Here is a 17,263-nt window from a genome sequence, read left to right on the forward strand (position 1 = left end):
GACCCTTCTTCAGAAGGGTCTAGGCCCGAAACGTCAGCCTTCCTGCTCCTCGGATGCTGCTTGGCCTGCTGTGTTCATCTAGCTCTACACCTTGTTACCTCTGTTTGTATTGTTCCTTTTGAAGGTAGACTTAAGGAAAAAAAACATAAAGATTTTTAAGACAATTGGAATTAATGACCAGGCCAAAGAAAAGACAATGATAATTGAAAAGGACTATTAGACCGTAAGATATAGGAGCAGAATTTGGCCATTTTGCCCATCGAGTCTGCTCTATCAATTAATCCTAGCTGATATGTTTCTCAACTCTATTCTCTTGCTTTATCCCCATAACCCTTGATCCTTTTAATAATCAAGAACCTATCCATTTCTGTCCTAAATACACTGAATGACCTGGCCTCCACGGCCCTCTGCAGCAGCGAGTTCCACAGATTCACCACCCTCTGGCTGAAGAAATTCCTTCTCATCTCAGTTCTAAAGGGTTGCCCCTTCATTCTGAGGCTCTGCCCTTGGGTACAATCTCTCTTACTAGTGGAACCATCTTCTCCATGTTCTTTCTATCCAGGCCACTAAATTCACTAAATTTCAATCCCCCCTTATCCTTCTAAACTGCATCGGGTACAGACCCAGAGTCCTCAACTGCACCTCATATTGTCAAGCCTTTCATCCCTTTGATCAAGTTGTAAACCACGTCTGGAGCCCCTCCAAGGCCAGCACATCCTTCCTTAGATACAGTGATTCCTGAAAGATGCTTCAACAATCTCCTCAGCTACACCCTGGTTTCAGAACCCTTGTGTGTAGTCCATTTGGTCCAATGGATTTATCCACCATCAGACCTTTCAGCCTCCACCATCCCTTTTAACTTTTTCCATAATTCTCCATGCAACTGAATACCCTGTGTCCCACTATTTGGTTTAAAGCCCTATATTCCAATATTCCAAATGCGGTCTGACCAGAGCCTAATACAGCCTCAGCAGTACGTCTCTCCTCTTGTATTTTAGCTGTCTAGAAATGAACACTAACATTGCATTTGCCTTCCTAAATGTCAACCGAACCCCATGTTAACCTTAAGAGAATCCTGAACTAGGATTCCTAAGTCCTTTTGTGATTCAGATTTCTGAAGCCTTTCCCCATTTTGACAATAGTCTACACCTCTATTCTTCCTACCAAAGCGCATAGCCTCATAGTTACCCACATTGTATTCCATCTGCCATTTCTTTTCCCACTCTCCAATTCCTTCTGCAGCCTCTCCACTTCCTCAACACAATCTGCCCGTCCACCTATCTTTGTGTCATCTGTAAATTTAGCAACAATGCCCTCAGTTCTTTCATCCAGATTGTTAATGTAAAGTATAAATAGTTATGGTCCCAACACTGACACTGCAGAACTCTATTAGTGACCAGCTGTCATCCTGTAAAAGACCCCTTTATCCATACTCTCTGCCTTCTGCCAGGTAGCCTATCCTCTATCCATACCAGTACCATGCCCTAACACCATGGGATCTTATGTAGTGGCCTCCTGTGTGGCACTTTGTCAAAGACCTTTTGGAAATACAAACAGATCACGCCCACTGGCTCTCCTTTGTCTAACTTGCTTGTTACCTCAAACAATTCTAACAGATTTTCAGGCATGACCACCCCTTCATGAAGCCATGCTGACTCAGCCCTATTTTACCATGCACTTCCAAATACCCTGCAATCTCACCCTTAACAGCGATCTGTAAAATCTTACCAATGGCTGAAGTCAGGCTAACCAGCCTATAGTTTCCTGTCCTCTGCCTCCCTCCCTTCTTAAACAGGGATGTTACATTAACCATTTTCCAGTCCTCCAGAACCTTTCCTGGCCCCAGTGATTCCTGATAGATGCTTCAACAATCTCCTCAGCTACCCCCTGGTTTCAGAACCCTTGTGTGTAGTCCATTTGGTCCAATGGATTTATCCACCATCAGACCTTTCAGCCTCCACCATCCCTTTTAACTTTTTCCATAATTCTCCATGCAACTGAATACCCTGTGTCCCACTATTTGGTTTAAAGCCCTATTCACAGCTGTAGTTATGCGATTTGCCAGGACTCTGATCCCAACATGATTCGGGTGGAGCTGGTCCCTTCAGAACAGCTGCCTCCTTCCCCATTACTGGTGCCAATGTCCCATGAATTTGAACCCGTTTCTCCCACACCAATCTTTGAGCCCTGCGTTTGTCTCTTGTTGACCCTGTGCCAATTCGCTAGTAGCTTCAGTAGTAATCCCAAGATTATTATCTTTTGGTTCTGCTGTTTAATTTAGTCCCCAATTGCTCACATTTCCTCAGCAGAATCTCTTTCCTCTTTCTACCTGTATCAGTGGTACCTACGTGGAGTGTGACAACTGGATCTTTCCCCCCCAACTCCATGTTGGTCATCATGGCCAAACAGTCTATCACTGCAAAACTGCTGCCTCTGCTCCTCCATTTTACAGGATCGTTAAAGTGTTCTTGTATTTTATATTTCCTTTATTTCTCTAATTGAACAGTACATTGTCTCTAAACTGCTGCTTCTTAACAAGTTTATCCGACTTTTTGAAAATTGCTTAGAAAAATTCGACTTCCTCTCAGTGGATAACTGTGATTGTGACCTGCCAATACCAAAAACCTTCCCTTTGATGTATATTCATGGTATTTGTCTCCACACTCCTTGAGAAAGAAGCTGCACATTGTCATCACACAAATAAAGACGTTTTTCCTGAATCCCCTATTGTATTTAGTAGTGATTTTTATATTTACGATCCTAACTATTGGACATCCCCCAAAAGTGGAAACTTTTTTGTCTACCACATTGAACTCTTTTTTGACCTCTATCAGACCATTCTTTGGGCTTCTCTGTTAGAGAGAAAGGGGACCCAGCCTGTTCAGACCTTCCTAAATAACATATATTCGTTCAGTTCCCTTATCATTCCTGTGAATCTTGTTGCATATTCTCCAGAGCATCCCTTTATAATATGGAAATCAGAACTTCAAGTACAGTTCAATGAAAGGGCAACATCACCCTCCTCCCTTTCACTTTGCTCTCTGAGCGCCCGGAACGTTTCTCTGGGGGCGGGCTGTCGGAGAGTCCTAATCACCGACGGACACCGGGAGGGACCTGGAGTGAACATGAGTCGGAGGCTGAAAGAGGTGACACAGCAGGGATGGGGGGAAATGATGGGGTTGGGGAATGGGGGGGAAGGGGAAGGGGGGGGGGAGGGAGGGAGGGGATGGGGGGGGAGAGGGAGGGGCGGGCAGAGAGAGGGGAGGGGAGAGGGAATGAGTGAGGAAGGAAGGAGAAGACACTAGTGGTGCATCCATTCCGAAGTAATTAGAATTGTATTAATGATCAGATTGATTTGGACAGCTGGTATGAAGATAGGACTCGGTATATCGAGGAGGTTTTTAATAAATCCTTTGCACTGGCCTTTTGTAAAAGGGAAGAGGAAGGTGGATCCTGTACAGAGATGATGAATAAATGGAGCTCAGTCATTACATTTGAAAATAAAACTCTGCATGTAACATGGTAGTCCACCCCCATCCCCCAGTAGGGTTTCTGATGGTGCAGAATGAAGTTCAAAAGGTTTCAGAGCTCCATGTTCACTCTGGGCTGATTGTTTTGCATTAAACTGCCACATGGACCTTTTCCCTTCTGCTCTTTCAGGCTGTACGCTTACACTGCCACCTCCACAGGATTCAGGCAGCAGGCACGTACTGGCAGCTCTCCACTACATCAGAGAGAGACGATGCTCAAAATGCAGGCACTTGGCCATGTGCCTCTCGTGGCGTCAGTACAGCCGGGATTTCCAGACGATCTGAGAAAACATCATCAAACTCTCTTTCTGCTGCAAAGATCAGATCTGAGTTTTTACAGGGTCTCAGGCAAACTGCTGCAGAGCATTCTGGGAAGTCTGGCATTGATCCCTCAGGGCTGGAGAGTGTGATCGAGTCGATTCTGAAGCTGGGACTAAGCCAGGCTCAGGTAAAGCAGCTGCTCACTTTGAATCCCAAAATCACTGTGCAGCCTCCACAGAAGAGCCTCGCTGCACTCAATGTACTCAACCTCCTCGGCCTAAACCCAAGTAACATTATCAAGATCCTGGAGAAATGTCCAGAGCTGCTTGGAGCAAAGGCACATCAACTTCAACCACTTATTGAGAGCCTGCAGAAGTATGGGCTGGGAGAAGGTAATATAATGGTTCCTGTCTATTTCACAGGATTCACTCAATACATTGAACGAGAAGTATACAAGCATTGTCAAGATGATAACCTAGAGTTGTAAGTCTGCTGTGTTTATGCTTGAAACGTGGAAGGTGCCTTATATCTTGCCCCTTCAACACTGGTTTCACTTTGTCATGACCTATTGCCGTCTCCGGTCTGCTTTCTCTGATATTAAATCCTCCCTGCTTCCCGCTGAATGGAGGTTTTCTCTCTATAAACAAAAACCTGATTGTTATGAGAGATTGATGGGAGAAAATCTTCATGAGAAGCCTCTGGCCCTGTTGTTCATTTTCAGTGTACCTTTCCTTTCTCTAGGCAGTCTACAACGTGTCTTGGTGCATTCCCCACAGATCCTGAATCTCTCTGCAAAACAGGTGAACAACACAGTACGTTTCTTCAAAGACAAGTGTATTTTCACAGCTGCTCAGATCACAGAAATCCTTCGGACTTCACCTAATGTCCTTTTTGAGAAATTTGAAGAATTGGAATATAAGTTCCAGGTAATGAGCACATCCTCATAACACTGTATGAGACTAACTCATCTTACTTATGCTTTCTCCTGCCCTTTGCTCGTTTATGTTTTATTGTAGAATATTCTATTGGTAATACTTTATGAAGGTATATAGGTTTTTTTAAAATTGATGCCTGTAAAATGTACTTTCACCAGCAGAATGTTTCAAGGGATCAATTAAAAACAGTCTGTTTGGGAACCTCAACTCTTGGTTTGAAAGTTCAGACCTGTAGAATCTGGGATTCAGTCTTTCATATCTGACTCTATAACTGAGGAAATAGGAGGGGGATTGGGCCCAATGAACCTGATCCATCATTTAACCATAGCCGATCACCTATCTCAGTGCCATTTCCCTTGATGTATTAATTATTTAGAAATTCTGTTGCTGTCTGTCTTGAACCTGTGAATAGCTGAGTCTCCCCAACCCTTTGGGGTAGAGAATTCCAAAGATTCACCAGAATGTTTTCACATCTCAGTCCTAAATGATCTCTCTTGTTATTAGTGTTTTTCCCCTCAAACTTATCCAGGGAAATCTCCAGGTGACATTTACTGAGACATTAATTTGAGTATTGCACCAATTAGGTTTGTGGATTTAAAAATATTTAAATCTTCAGTTCGTAGGACACTGACATCTGCCTATTCAGATAGTAAATAAAAATCACAAGGTACAGTTTGAAGGGGAGGAATTTCTCTGCTGTCTTTACCAACACTATTCCTTCAACTCCTGCCATCTAAACAAAGACCCCAAACAAGTCGTTCATTCTCTCATTGCCCTCTGTTGCATAGACTGGATGACTGCTTCACAGAACATCTACGTTCTGCTCGCAGGAAAAAAAAAAAGACCCTGAGCTACCTGTTCCCTGGCCAACATCTGTTTCTGGCTTGCCGCAGTGTTCCAGCAAAGCTCAACGCAATCTGGAAGGACACCACCTCCTTTACCACCTGGGGGACCCTGCAGTCCTCCAGATTCACTACTGAGTTCAATAAATTTAGGGCCCAAACTCTCCCGTGTCCCAGCCCCCTACCCTACACGTCAGGCCTTGTTATCAAATTGCCTGCCATTACAAACTACCTATTGTTAGTCACTAACAGTCCCTGTTAACAGCTACCCCATTCCCCTCCCTATTTTCTGTATATAAACTAACGTTTTCCTAGCTGCCATCAGTTCTGAGGAAGGGTCACAGACCCGAAACGTTAACTCTGATTTTTTTTTTTCTTCACAGATGCTGCCAGACCTATGAGCTTTTCCAGCAATTTCTGGTTTTGTTCCAGATTTGCAGCAGCTGCATTTCTTTCAGTTTTTATTTAGTGCAGGTGAAAATTAGATGCATAAGTAAAGCAATATGACAGGGTTGTGAACTTTGGGCTACAGATGTTAGCAAAGAGCTAAACATACATAACTCTGTTATTACCATCCGTCTCTTCTAAAAAGTATCATTTAATCAAATGGTCATAAATTGTCTCTATTGTCCTAGTATGCCTACTTCCGAATGGGTATAAAACAATCAGAAATCGCAAAATCTGCGTTATTCCGGGTGTCGTTGGAAGAACTGAAGCAGCGTCACATCTTCTTGGAACGTCTGGGACTTTACCAGACTCCAGATAAGAAGGGACAGACTCAGATTGTAAACCCTAAACTGAAGGACGTACTTTCCACCACTGAGGACCACTTTCTGGCTAAAGTGGCCAGGTCAACCCAGGAAGAGTTTGACATCTTTAAGAAGCTACTGAGCCGTGAGGAGATAGAGACAGAAGAACTAGAGTCCTTAGAATGGGGAGATGAAGAACAACAACTTGCAGAGGACTATAGCAGTGAGGAAGATAATGGACCATTTCAGAGAAATCACTGAAAAAGGTTATATTCCAGAAGGGGGATTAGGAGGTGGTGGTGATTAAGAGGTGGTGGTGATTAAATGGAGTGTTCATGCTGGCGGACACCAATTAAAATTGCAAATGAAAAACAAAAGCACTATTTATTTTAAAAAAAACATTCTCTGCTAGACTTTGTACATATGACCCTGTTTTAAAATTGGTGTAATGTAATTATAAACCAAGGTGATAAATTACGGTCATTGGTAAGGTGCTATGGCAGTGCAGACCCTCTTTCAGTTACCCGTCAACTGTTACTAACCTGGTTGAGGTAATCATCTCTAGACACCTGATACATGTCAGAAATATGTTTGAAGTAAATAGAGCTTGCAGGTTACCATGATACACTCAATTGAGGAAAAGACCAATGAAAACATACTTTAAAAGCAAATCAGTTGATGATAAACTTTACTGTTTACACAGCGCAAATACAAAAATATTGTATGTAAAGGTCAAGGAGGTACAAAGCTTAAATAATTCATTCTGACACTTGGAATCTTTATGAAATATATAATAGATTACACTTTGTATAATTCTCATGACACTTGGTGATCCCAACAGGTTTGGCAAGGTCGGGATAATGGTTAAAGCAGTTCTAATTGTTTCTGACTAGTCTGGTAAGATGTTGTAGGTGTTGAATTACACATCACAGCATTTAGGTACCATTTGTACACATGATGACTGATTAGAAATATTTGGTATCAATGTATAACTAAGGTCCCTGAAAACTTACTACATAGAGCAGAAATTCACAATTTGTAATAATTTTCACCTGTCAAACTAAGCTTTTTAAATATACAGAGTTTTGTAATACATTGTAGATATAGCCAGACTAATCAGAAGTTGGAATTAGTGTCATTGTTGTGAATGGGAGTGTAGGACATTATTGTGTTGTGGCTGTAGATAACACATTAAAATAGGATGGTAGAAAAGCAATGCAGTTCAGAAGAGAAGCAGAAATGTTTTTAATCAGGCTTCTCAAAAATGGTGGTCAGGACCTGAAATGTAGTTGTCAGCTGAGACAGCAGTAGCTACCATGGAACTGAGTAAGTTTAACAGCATGCAGATCCCCTTCACCCACACCCTCTGCACACCAGTGTCTCACCAAGGGGCCCTCGGCTCTTGAAATGGGCTCACAGGGGAGAAAAATTTTGGGAAGTGCTGGTTTATATTCCCAACAATACCTTGTAACACGTGGGAAGCAAAGATAGCAATAGTCTACTCATGCCTTGATCATAAGATAGTGTTGGTTATACTATTGAAGAACAGCTGACTATTTCTTTAGGGAAGTGTGTAGTGAAAAGGTTAGCAATCTGTTAGCCAAGTTGCTTTTTTTAGGAATAGAAACCAGCTTTATTAAAAATAAACTGCCAGAACACTAGACTGTAAATTAAATGCACAAAAATATATTAAATTAAAATAACTATCCATTAACTTATTTCATACTAAAGCAATGCTTTAGTGGTAACTTTAATCTGGAACCAAGCAACGCTGGAGAATTCAGACTGCAATCCTCGAATGGAGAGAGATAATGATGTCCATCACTAAATGGTTTCACCATTCAATCCCTTGTTTTACAGTAAAATGTATAACTTTAGCAAGAAATCAGTTACAATTTGAGAAATTTACTGAAATCAGTTTGAGTAGTAGGCAAGAAGTGGCCGGAAACCTTAAGCAAATGCATTTTATAGGTTGCAAACAACATTAGATGATAGAAATAAATGAGAATTAAACAGAACAATGTAGAATATTGGTGACTGAAAGGTTTCAATTTAAAAAAAAACAGTATGCCGGAAACAATCACTTGGGATTGGTGATGATCTCAGGAAATCTACAGAACAGCACTGTACAATAAATGACTTCAGTGAACCCCGATTTCAATTCATTTTCCCAATAAAGGTGAGTTCATTTGTTTTAAGTGCAATGGTCATATAGCTTAACAAGATGTTGCTTTCTACAAAATTCTGACCAAACTCTCTCGCGGTTCTGCAAAATAAACATTATGAATTATGAATCACGCAGAGTATAGATCAACCCCAGCTGAAATAGCAGTTCAGAATGGGCTGTCTGGTTGTTGTTTCCACGCGGATACCAAAACATATCTATAATAAATCAAATTCCCAATGCGATATCAACCAGACACTGAAATAAAAAAGGGCAAGCTTAACCTGATTGTTAGATTTCACAAAGATTTTCAAGATGCTCTGATCAGTGAACAATGATGACAACTCCTTCATATTCACCTCTTACATGAATGGTCACAAAGAGCAAAAATAATGTTCCTGAAGTGTCTTATTGACATTCAGCACCCTCAATATGTGACCTTAATATTCAAACTTTTTTTTTTAAATTGAGTGATTTGTCCTATGTAATAATAACATATATAAATCTAATGTCAATAAAATATAATAGAGTATAAAGTGTGCTAATACATGAGTGTTAAACTTGGAACAAACCCTTAAAAACATGCTCCCAACTATTGTGTAGCCACTTTAAAAAAAGGCATATTCAGTGTACAATTATTTCAGCTTGGATTTCTTCTTTAGGGTGAACATACATTTCTTTCTGCACTAAGGCACTTTTAGGGAAGCATTCAGATTTCCATTACCACAGGCTATTGCACGTTAACCTCTGACTCAGTCTGCTGATCTGCCATAAAATGTTAGGCATGAGCTCCTAGTTAAAACAGTAGATTGGAAGGAAATTCTCCATGTAATTTGTTAAACTGTTGTAATATTCATAATCCCCAAAAACTAAAGGTTCAGACTCTATCATTCAATGCATAAGTATATTAAGTTGTTATCTGAGGACATCAGGCTGCCCTCTTGGTGAAACACCAATTTATCAATGAAGTGTGAATAAACTGCTCACCCTCAACTTGTGCACAGCCTGTGATGGGGACTGTGCTGTTTGCATAATCCTGTCATTAGGCAACTTGTTAGATTCAATATTCTAAGCATCATTTGCATGCAATGGATAGTCTCGGGTGGGGCCGTGGGCTGAGTGCAAGAGAAGGAGTGTTCATTGTGCAATATTACAAGACAGACAGGCAGCTTCTCTGCTGGGTTAAGTTCTGCATTTCTCTCTCCTTGGTTTGGATCTTTGCAAACTGACTGAATTCCCTGCCTTCACAAAGATGTGTTTTTCTCCCAGAGTTCCACTGATCCCTAGAAGTGACTTTTGTTCCCAGCAGGCTCTGCTGCCATTTGTTCTACGTTGCTGTTGCATGAAGGAAGTATGTGACAAAACAAGTACCAATGGCTTCAAATAAAGAGAGAGAGAGGTATTCATTCCAGGGCCTCTAAAATCAGCAGCAATACTCATCTACAAGTCCCTGGAATGGATTTGAATTGCCTGATCTGTGTACAATTAAAGGAGTCATAATTGGGGAAATAACGGTCAACCTATGGTTACTTCAGTATCCCAGGGTAGAAGGTGGTTTTCAATTGCTGTTCAGTCAAAATGCACATATGGAAGTTAGAGGTGACTTGGTATAGAGGCTATTTTTGCTGGCACTCCTACCCAGGATCAATGATGAGGGATAGCCAAGTGTGACCTGCAGCTGCTTCAGGAGTTATACTCAACAAGAATTATTAGCATGGAGTTCAGCAGTCCCCCACAGCATGGTGCTATATTCACAGAAGCACAGCACATGTTACCTCTCTCCCCAGCACAATACTAGGCTCGAAGAGCCACTCCACTTTAGGCCTGCAGCAGACCTCATTGATCGCCACAGCACTATGTAATAAAAATTACAGGTTGAAAATAAAAGGAATTAAAACAAATTGAAAACAAGTGCAAGTGCGGCTACACTGCTTGTAGCACGAGCATGTTCCCCTCAGACCTGGCTGAGCAGGTACTCGAGGAGGTCAGCCTGGAGCTCTTCAGAAGATGGCAGTATTTGGTGATCCATATTCTCCTCATCACTCCCATACTGCTCACAACATTCATGGCCATCCTGGAGATGATCCTCATCAGCACACACTTCACTCCCTCTGTCTGCTAACTTCAAAGAAGGAATGAAATCCCCGCAGTTCTCTCCAGCCATTGCAGAACAGTTTCTCGAGAGTCCTGTCAATAATGAAGCAAAGATTTTATATTACTGGAGCATGTTCTGCCCCATCCCAGATATTGTTGTAGTCGGAGGCTAGGACAACATGTATGAGCTGGGGTCCAACCGTGTTAGGGCATGAAGACCCTGGAGCAACCTTGTGATGATGTCATAGAGCAGCCCATCGAATCTACATAACTGTTTTATACTGTGTTAGGACACACTGCACTCTACATGCTGGAAGAACACCAGTAGAAGGTAAACTAGAGTCTGGAACTCTGCAAAGTAGAAACATTAATCCTTACCCAACATAACTACAGGATAACAATCTGGTAAATCTATGATTCCCATGTATAGCAGTGTTTAATATCAATCTACAATTAAGTGGCTTTACTTTGAAGTCTAGATCTGTAGTCCTGAACTTTGTTTTCACCTCAACCAGTCTATAAAGAACCAAAAGTTCAGTGTGGCATCAAACATCATGATAAAAGAGTTCCTGCAGCAGGTACTTGCACAGAGACTTGATGCTTCATAAGGGGAGTGGTGTTAGGTCTACGGAATGGAACAACATTTTCTCACTTTGCCACTCAGTGTCACACAGATTTTACCTTGGAAAGGATCTGGTAAAAAGTATTTAAAGATTTTTTTTTTGAAAGCAATATGTATGCCCACAAATTAAAAAAAGTCAATGTGCAAAGCGTTGATGTAGACCCTCATGGACTGTGAAAGACAAACATTATGTCAGCTTGTGTTTGTAATCAACAAATACCCTGCACACCCACGGTGTTAGAAAGACTTGTATACTTTCTGGAGAGTGATCTGACAGCTCTACCCTGAGGGTCTCAGACACTGACAGATAAAAATCAAAATACAAACTCTGAAAACAGAACAACTTTTAGCCACCAGAAGGGAATTTCAGGAAGCTGGTCAGGAATTACTTTGTCTGTCATAAAAGATGACCCACTGACATGAGGCGATGTAGCTTCATCCTTATTTTGCATTTTGGCATCAAATCTAATTGAACTAAATGAGCCTTCACTTCAGGAGCTGAGCGGGAGTGAACCAGAGGGCAGCCTGGGAGGATAAGAGTGTCTAAATGTTTCGATTGGAGGGGGATACTGAAAAGTGATGTCACAGGAAGGCTGTAATTTGATTGGCCAGCAGGGAATCTGGTAAATTTGAATCGATTTTAAATTATTGGTTTAACTTATGTGCAGATTGATATAATAATCAGAGAATTAAACAAGTTAAATTTAAAAAAAAAGACAAAATTCAAAACTAGTTAAATAAAAGGACAGAGGGTCAGGTGACCCTGTTGTTCCTGTATGGTAATGGGAGCTGGTGGACCCCACTGTAGTTTCCAGTGACCACATCTGTAGTAAATGTTGGTTGCACGAGGAACTCTGGCACAGAGTTGATGAGCTGGATTCTGACCTTTGGACATTGTGGCACATCAGGGAGGGAGAAGAGTTACCTGGATGCTATGTTTCAGTAGACAGTCACGCTATTTAGACTAACTAACTTGAATTTGACCAGTGGTCAGGGACAGGAGGGTGTGGCTGAGAGTGAGGCAGGTAGAGGGATCCAGGAGGTAGAGTTGCAGGAGCCTTAGCTCTTGTCCTTGTCCAACAGGTTCGACAGTCTTGCTTCCTGTGTGGACAGGAATGGGGACTACAGGGAGGATGAGCCAACTGACCAAAGCACCATGGTCCAGGGAGCCATTCAAGTGGAGGGAGAGAAGAGAAATGTAGTTGTAATTGGGGATGGTATAGTTAGGAACATAGACACTGTTCCCTGTGACCAGGATCGAGAGTCCCAAAGGTTATGTTGCCTGCCTGGTGCCTGGGTTCAGGATATCTCATCTGGGCTGCAGAGGAACTTGGAGTGGGAGGGTAAAGTTCCAGCTGTCGTGATACACATAGGTACCAACGACATAGATAAAACTAGGACAGAGGTTCTGCTAAGGGAGTATGAACAGCTAGGAGCTAAAAATTAGAAATCGAAACCAGAAAGGTAATAATCTCTGGATTACTACCTGAGCCACGAGCTAATTGGCAAAGGGTCAATAAGATTAAGCAGGTAAATGCTTGGCTTAAAGACTGGTGTGGGAGAAATGGGTTTGAATTCAGGGGACATTAGCACCATTAGTGGGGAAGAAGGGACGTGTTCCAATTGGATGGTCTTCATCTGAATCGTGCTGGAACCAGAGACCCAGTGAATCACATAACTAGGATTTTAAACTAAATGGGGTTAGGGGCAGGGAGGGTTTAGTTGTGGGAGAAATTAGAAAACCTAAATTAAAAGGAGGAGGAGGTAAGAGTGCAGGTTAGCGATGTGACAGATGGTTATCAGAAAATAAAAGGGGAGACAGAACAAGTGATTGTCTTTATGCACCAAGAAACAGTGGGGAAATTTACCAGTAGAACAAATTTCAAGGCTTTGTATCTAAATACACAAAGCATTCAAAACAAAATTAATGAGTTAATGGCGCAAATAGAAACAAAAAGGGTACGATTTAGAGCGATTACTGAGACACGGTTACAAGGAGACCAGGTCTGGGAATTGAATATCCAAGGGTATTCAGCATTTTGGAGGGATAGACTGAACGGAAAAAGGAGGTGGTGTAGCTTTGCTGGTGAAGGAAGGGATCAGTGCTGTAATGAGAAATGACATAAACACAGGAGATTAAGATGTAAAATCTGTCTGGGTAGAAATAAGAAATAGCAAAAGGGAAGAAGTGCTTGGTAGGTATAATCTATAGATCCTCAAACAGTAGTTCTGTAGTGGGGCACAGTATAAACCAGAAAATATTAGAGGCTTGCAAGAACGGTACAGTAATAATCATCATGGGTGATTTTAACATGCATGTAGATTGGAAGAATCAAATTGGCAAGGGTAGCCTGGAGGCAGGGTTCATTGAATGTGTTAGAGATCGTTTCTCAGAGCAGTGTGTTGTGGAACCAACCAGGGAGCAGGCTGCTCTGGATTTGGTATTGTGTGAGGAGAGAGATTAATTGATGACATCATAGTTAAGAATCCTGTAGGGAGTAGTGACCACAGTAGGATTGAATTTTAAATTCAGTTTGGGGATGAGAAAGTGCAGTCCCACAGTAGTGTTCTGGAATTGAAGTAAATTACATAGGCATGAGGACAGATTTGGTCCGAGTAGACTGAGCAGGAAGGCTAAAAGGTAAGGCAGTGGATGAGCAGTGGCAGTGTTTAAGGAGCTACTCAATGCCTCACAACTAAAATAGATCCCAGTGAGGAAGAAAGATGGTAAGGGGGTGTTTTAAAAACAAAACACAACCATCCACGGCTAAACAAGGAGGTCAAGGACAATATAAAGTCAAAAACAAAGGTATACCATATCGCAAAAGGCCAGTGGCAGGCAGGAGGATTGGGAAACTTTCAAACATAACCAAAGGGATGCTAAGAAATTAATAAAAAGTGCTAAGGTAAATTACAAAAGAAAACTAGCACAACATATCAAAAAGGAAAGCAAAAGCTTCTATAGGTATATAAAAGGGAAGAGAGTCACTAAAGGTGACCGTTGGTCCCTTGGAAGTTGAAACCAGAGAATTAATAGTGGGAAACACTGAAATGGCAGAGATGCTAAATCAATACTTTGCCTCAGTTTCCGTGGTGGAGGATAATAGTACCATTCCCATTGGAACAGGCAAGTCAAAGGCAATAGAAAAGGGTAGAACTTGGAACAATCAATCAACATCGAAAGGGATAAAGGTATTCAGCAAACCATTAGGACTGAGGGCAGACAAGCCCCCAGGCCCGATGCCCTACTTCCTGGGGTATTAAAAGGAAGTGGTGGCAGAGATAGTGGATTCATTGGTTACAATGTTCCAAAATTTCCTGGACACAGGAAAGGTTCCAGTGGATTAGCATTTTTCCAATGTAATGCTCTTATTCAAAAAGGGAGGGAGGCAGTATGTGGGAAATTACAGACCAGTTAGTTTAACATCTGTTGTTGGCAAACTGTTAGAATCAATTATCAAGGAAGCAATATCAGGACATTTGGAAAGTCAAAACGTTATCCATCGAGTCAGCATGGTTTTATGAAGGGCAAGTCATGTTTGACTAATTTGCTAGAGTTCTTTAAAGATTTAACAAGCAAAATGGATAATGGGGATCCTGTAGATGTAACATAGCTGGACTTCCAGAAGGTGCTTGATAAGGTGCTGACAAAAGGTTAATACACAAGGTTGGATCATATGAGATTAGGGGTAATTTATTAGCTTGAATAGGTGACTGGCTGATGGATAGAAGACAGAGTCGGGATAAATGGTTTTTTTTTGGAAGGCAAGAAGTAACTAGTAGGGTGCCACAGGGTTTGATCCTTGGACCCCAGCTATTTACAATCTACATTAAAGCCTTGGATACAGGGATAGAAGGCTCTGTAGCCAAAATTGCAGACAACTCAAAAATAGGCAGGACAGTAAAATGCAATAAGGAAATAAGAACCTTGCAAATGGATATACATAGGTTAGGAGAGTGGGCCAAAATATGACAGATGTAGTTTAACATGGATAAGTGTGAGGTCATGCAGTTTGGTCAGTAACTGGGAAAGTTACCTAACATCTAAATGGTGCAGAGGGATCTGGGTATCCTTGTTCAAGAGTCACAGAAAACTAGTATGCAGGTACAGCAGATAATAAAGAAAGCGAATGGAATGTTGGCTTTTATAGCTAAAGGACTAGAATATAAAGGAAAGGAAGTATTGTTGCAACTATACAAGGCACTGGTGAGACCGCACCTGGAGTATTGTGCACAGTTTTGGTCTCCTTATTTGTGGAAGGATGTAGTGGCATTAGAGGCAGTTCAGAAGAGGTTCACTAGAATGATCCCAGAGATGAGGGGCTTGTTTTATGAAGAGAGATTGAACAGTTTAGGCCAATACTGTCTGGAATTTAGAAGAATAAGGGGAGATCAAATTGAAGTATTCAAGATGAAAAAAAGGTATAGATAAAAGAGACGAGGAGTGGATGCTCCCTCTTATGGGACATTCTAGGACGAGGGGTCATAGTCTTAGGATAAGGGGTAGCAAATTTAAAACAGAGTTAAGGAGAAATTACTTCTCCCAAAGAGCTGTGAATCTGTGGAATTCGCTTCCCCAAAGTGTGGTAGATGCTGGGACAGTGAGTAAATTTAAGGAGTTAGACAGATTTTTAATTGATAATGGGTTGAAGGGTTATAGGGAGAAGGCAGGAAAATGGGGATGAGGAGCATATCAGCCATGACCGAACGGCAGAACACACTTCAATGGGCCAAATGGCCTAATTCTGCCCCTACATCTTATGAACTCATGAGCCTGATTATAAATAACTATTTGTTAATATGTTAATATGTCCGTAGTTTCACCAAGTGGTTTCCGGGTCTGCATTTCAAACAAATGCGAAGGTATTTTTTCTCCTTGCAAGTGTCTAGGACCAGAAGGCATAATCTCAGAGTAAGGGGCTGCCTGTTTTTCCTGAGGCTAATGAATTTGTGGAATTCTTTACCACACATGGCTGTCGAAGCTGGGTTGTTAAGTATGTTAAAGTCTTCAGCCTTAAATATTTGTAGGAAATCAAACATTACGGGAGTATGGCTGGGAAGTGGAGTTGAGGACTATTAGATCGGTCATGATCTCATTCAGCTGTACAGTAGATTCAATGGGCCAAATGGCCTACTTCTGCTCCTACATCTGATGGTCTTAACAAGCAAGGTGCACCTATCCAGTTCATGTCCTGTATTATTGTAACACCGCGTATTACTGAGCAGTCTGGGATCCCATTAAATATCAAAGATGCTTAAAAAACTTACAGGAGTCATAAGGAGCACTGTACCCAAAAGAACATATAAAGCAGTTTGCAATCAGCTTCAAGAACACCTACATCATACACAGCTCAGAACATTGTGTTGATATCACTTGCTCCTCTCCCACAAGGTACTTTAAGTCCAAAAAGCAGAAAATCAACTTTCGCTGTGTCAATGAATTTACCCCATCAACCAAGCCCAGGATTCTCATCTGTAATGAAAGGACTCAGGTTCCACACTCACTTCCTTTGCTGGAGTACACCTCCTCCCAGGTGTACAGTGCTAGGTTGACTGGCTGTGTCACCCAGGCGTTCTTCATTAGCTCCTCTAGGCTCAGGCGCTGGTGAGGATCAGGCTGCAGCATCATGGACACCAGCTTCATAAATTCTGCAGAAAAGGAAAACTGTCACAATAGGAAGAATTCAGCAGTCCTCAAAACTGAGATGTTCACATTAGTGAACAACAATATTACATGGGATCCTGTGCACATCTGAATTCATATATTTCTTGGACAATCCATTAGTTGCTTGTCTGCATTGCAAATATTTCCACTACCAAAAAAAAATTTTTGAATCAACCTATTGACATGTTATGACACCACCCTGCAGTTAGGACTTGAACCTGAACCTTCTGACTCCAAGGTGGAGACACTACCACTGTATCGTAAGAGCCCAATATATTTCTATTATATAGTAGGTGGATATTAATCTCCCCTGGCTTTACTTAGACAGTCAGACATTTGAGGATGTGCTAAGTGGTGATGGGACGTCGAAAGAACTGTAAAAGGATAGATGGAAAAAAGGA

General features: G+C 41.6%; 2 protein-coding genes across 3 annotated transcripts in view; one reads left to right on the forward strand and one right to left on the reverse strand.

The window, feature by feature from the left end:
* Window positions 1-3,038: 3,038 nt before the first annotated feature.
* On the forward strand, window positions 3,039-6,689 carry mterf4 (mitochondrial transcription termination factor 4). The gene is made up of 4 exons (XM_048604160.1): window positions 3,039-3,146; window positions 3,661-4,183; window positions 4,533-4,717; window positions 6,204-6,689. The coding sequence occupies exons 1-4, from the start codon at window positions 3,126-3,128 to the stop codon at window positions 6,576-6,578; spliced, it is 1,104 nt and encodes a 367-aa protein (XP_048460117.1). The 5' UTR covers window positions 3,039-3,125; the 3' UTR covers window positions 6,579-6,689.
* A 287-nt stretch (window positions 6,690-6,976) lies between these two features.
* pask (PAS domain containing serine/threonine kinase) overlaps window positions 6,977-17,263 on the reverse strand; it is a 47,988-nt gene continuing 37,701 nt past the window's right edge. For both annotated transcript variants that reach the window (XM_048604159.1, XM_048604158.1), the window contains 2 exons: window positions 16,703-16,846; window positions 6,977-10,668 (listed from right to left, as the gene is read on the reverse strand). In XM_048604159.1, coding sequence (XP_048460116.1) covers window positions 10,436-10,668; window positions 16,703-16,846 — 377 coding nt within the window. In that variant the 3' untranslated portion in view covers window positions 6,977-10,435. The remainder of the gene's footprint in view (window positions 10,669-16,702; window positions 16,847-17,263) is intronic.

The sequence above is a fragment of the Rhincodon typus genome, chromosome 13 (genome assembly GCF_021869965.1).
Source record: "Rhincodon typus isolate 14 chromosome 13, sRhiTyp1.1, whole genome shotgun sequence".
NCBI classification, from domain to species: domain Eukaryota; kingdom Metazoa; phylum Chordata; class Chondrichthyes; order Orectolobiformes; family Rhincodontidae; genus Rhincodon; species Rhincodon typus.

Excerpts from the sequence above, each read along its gene's own strand:
- mterf4 (XM_048604160.1), top strand. The coding sequence starts at position 3,126 with ATGAGTCGGAGGCTGAAAGAG. Across the intron at positions 3,147-3,660 it reads TGAGTCGGAGGCTGAAAGAG|GCTGTACGCTTACACTGCCA; the intron begins GTGACACAGCAG and ends CTGCTCTTTCAG. Across the intron at positions 4,718-6,203 it reads AATTGGAATATAAGTTCCAG|TATGCCTACTTCCGAATGGG; the intron begins GTAATGAGCACA and ends CTATTGTCCTAG.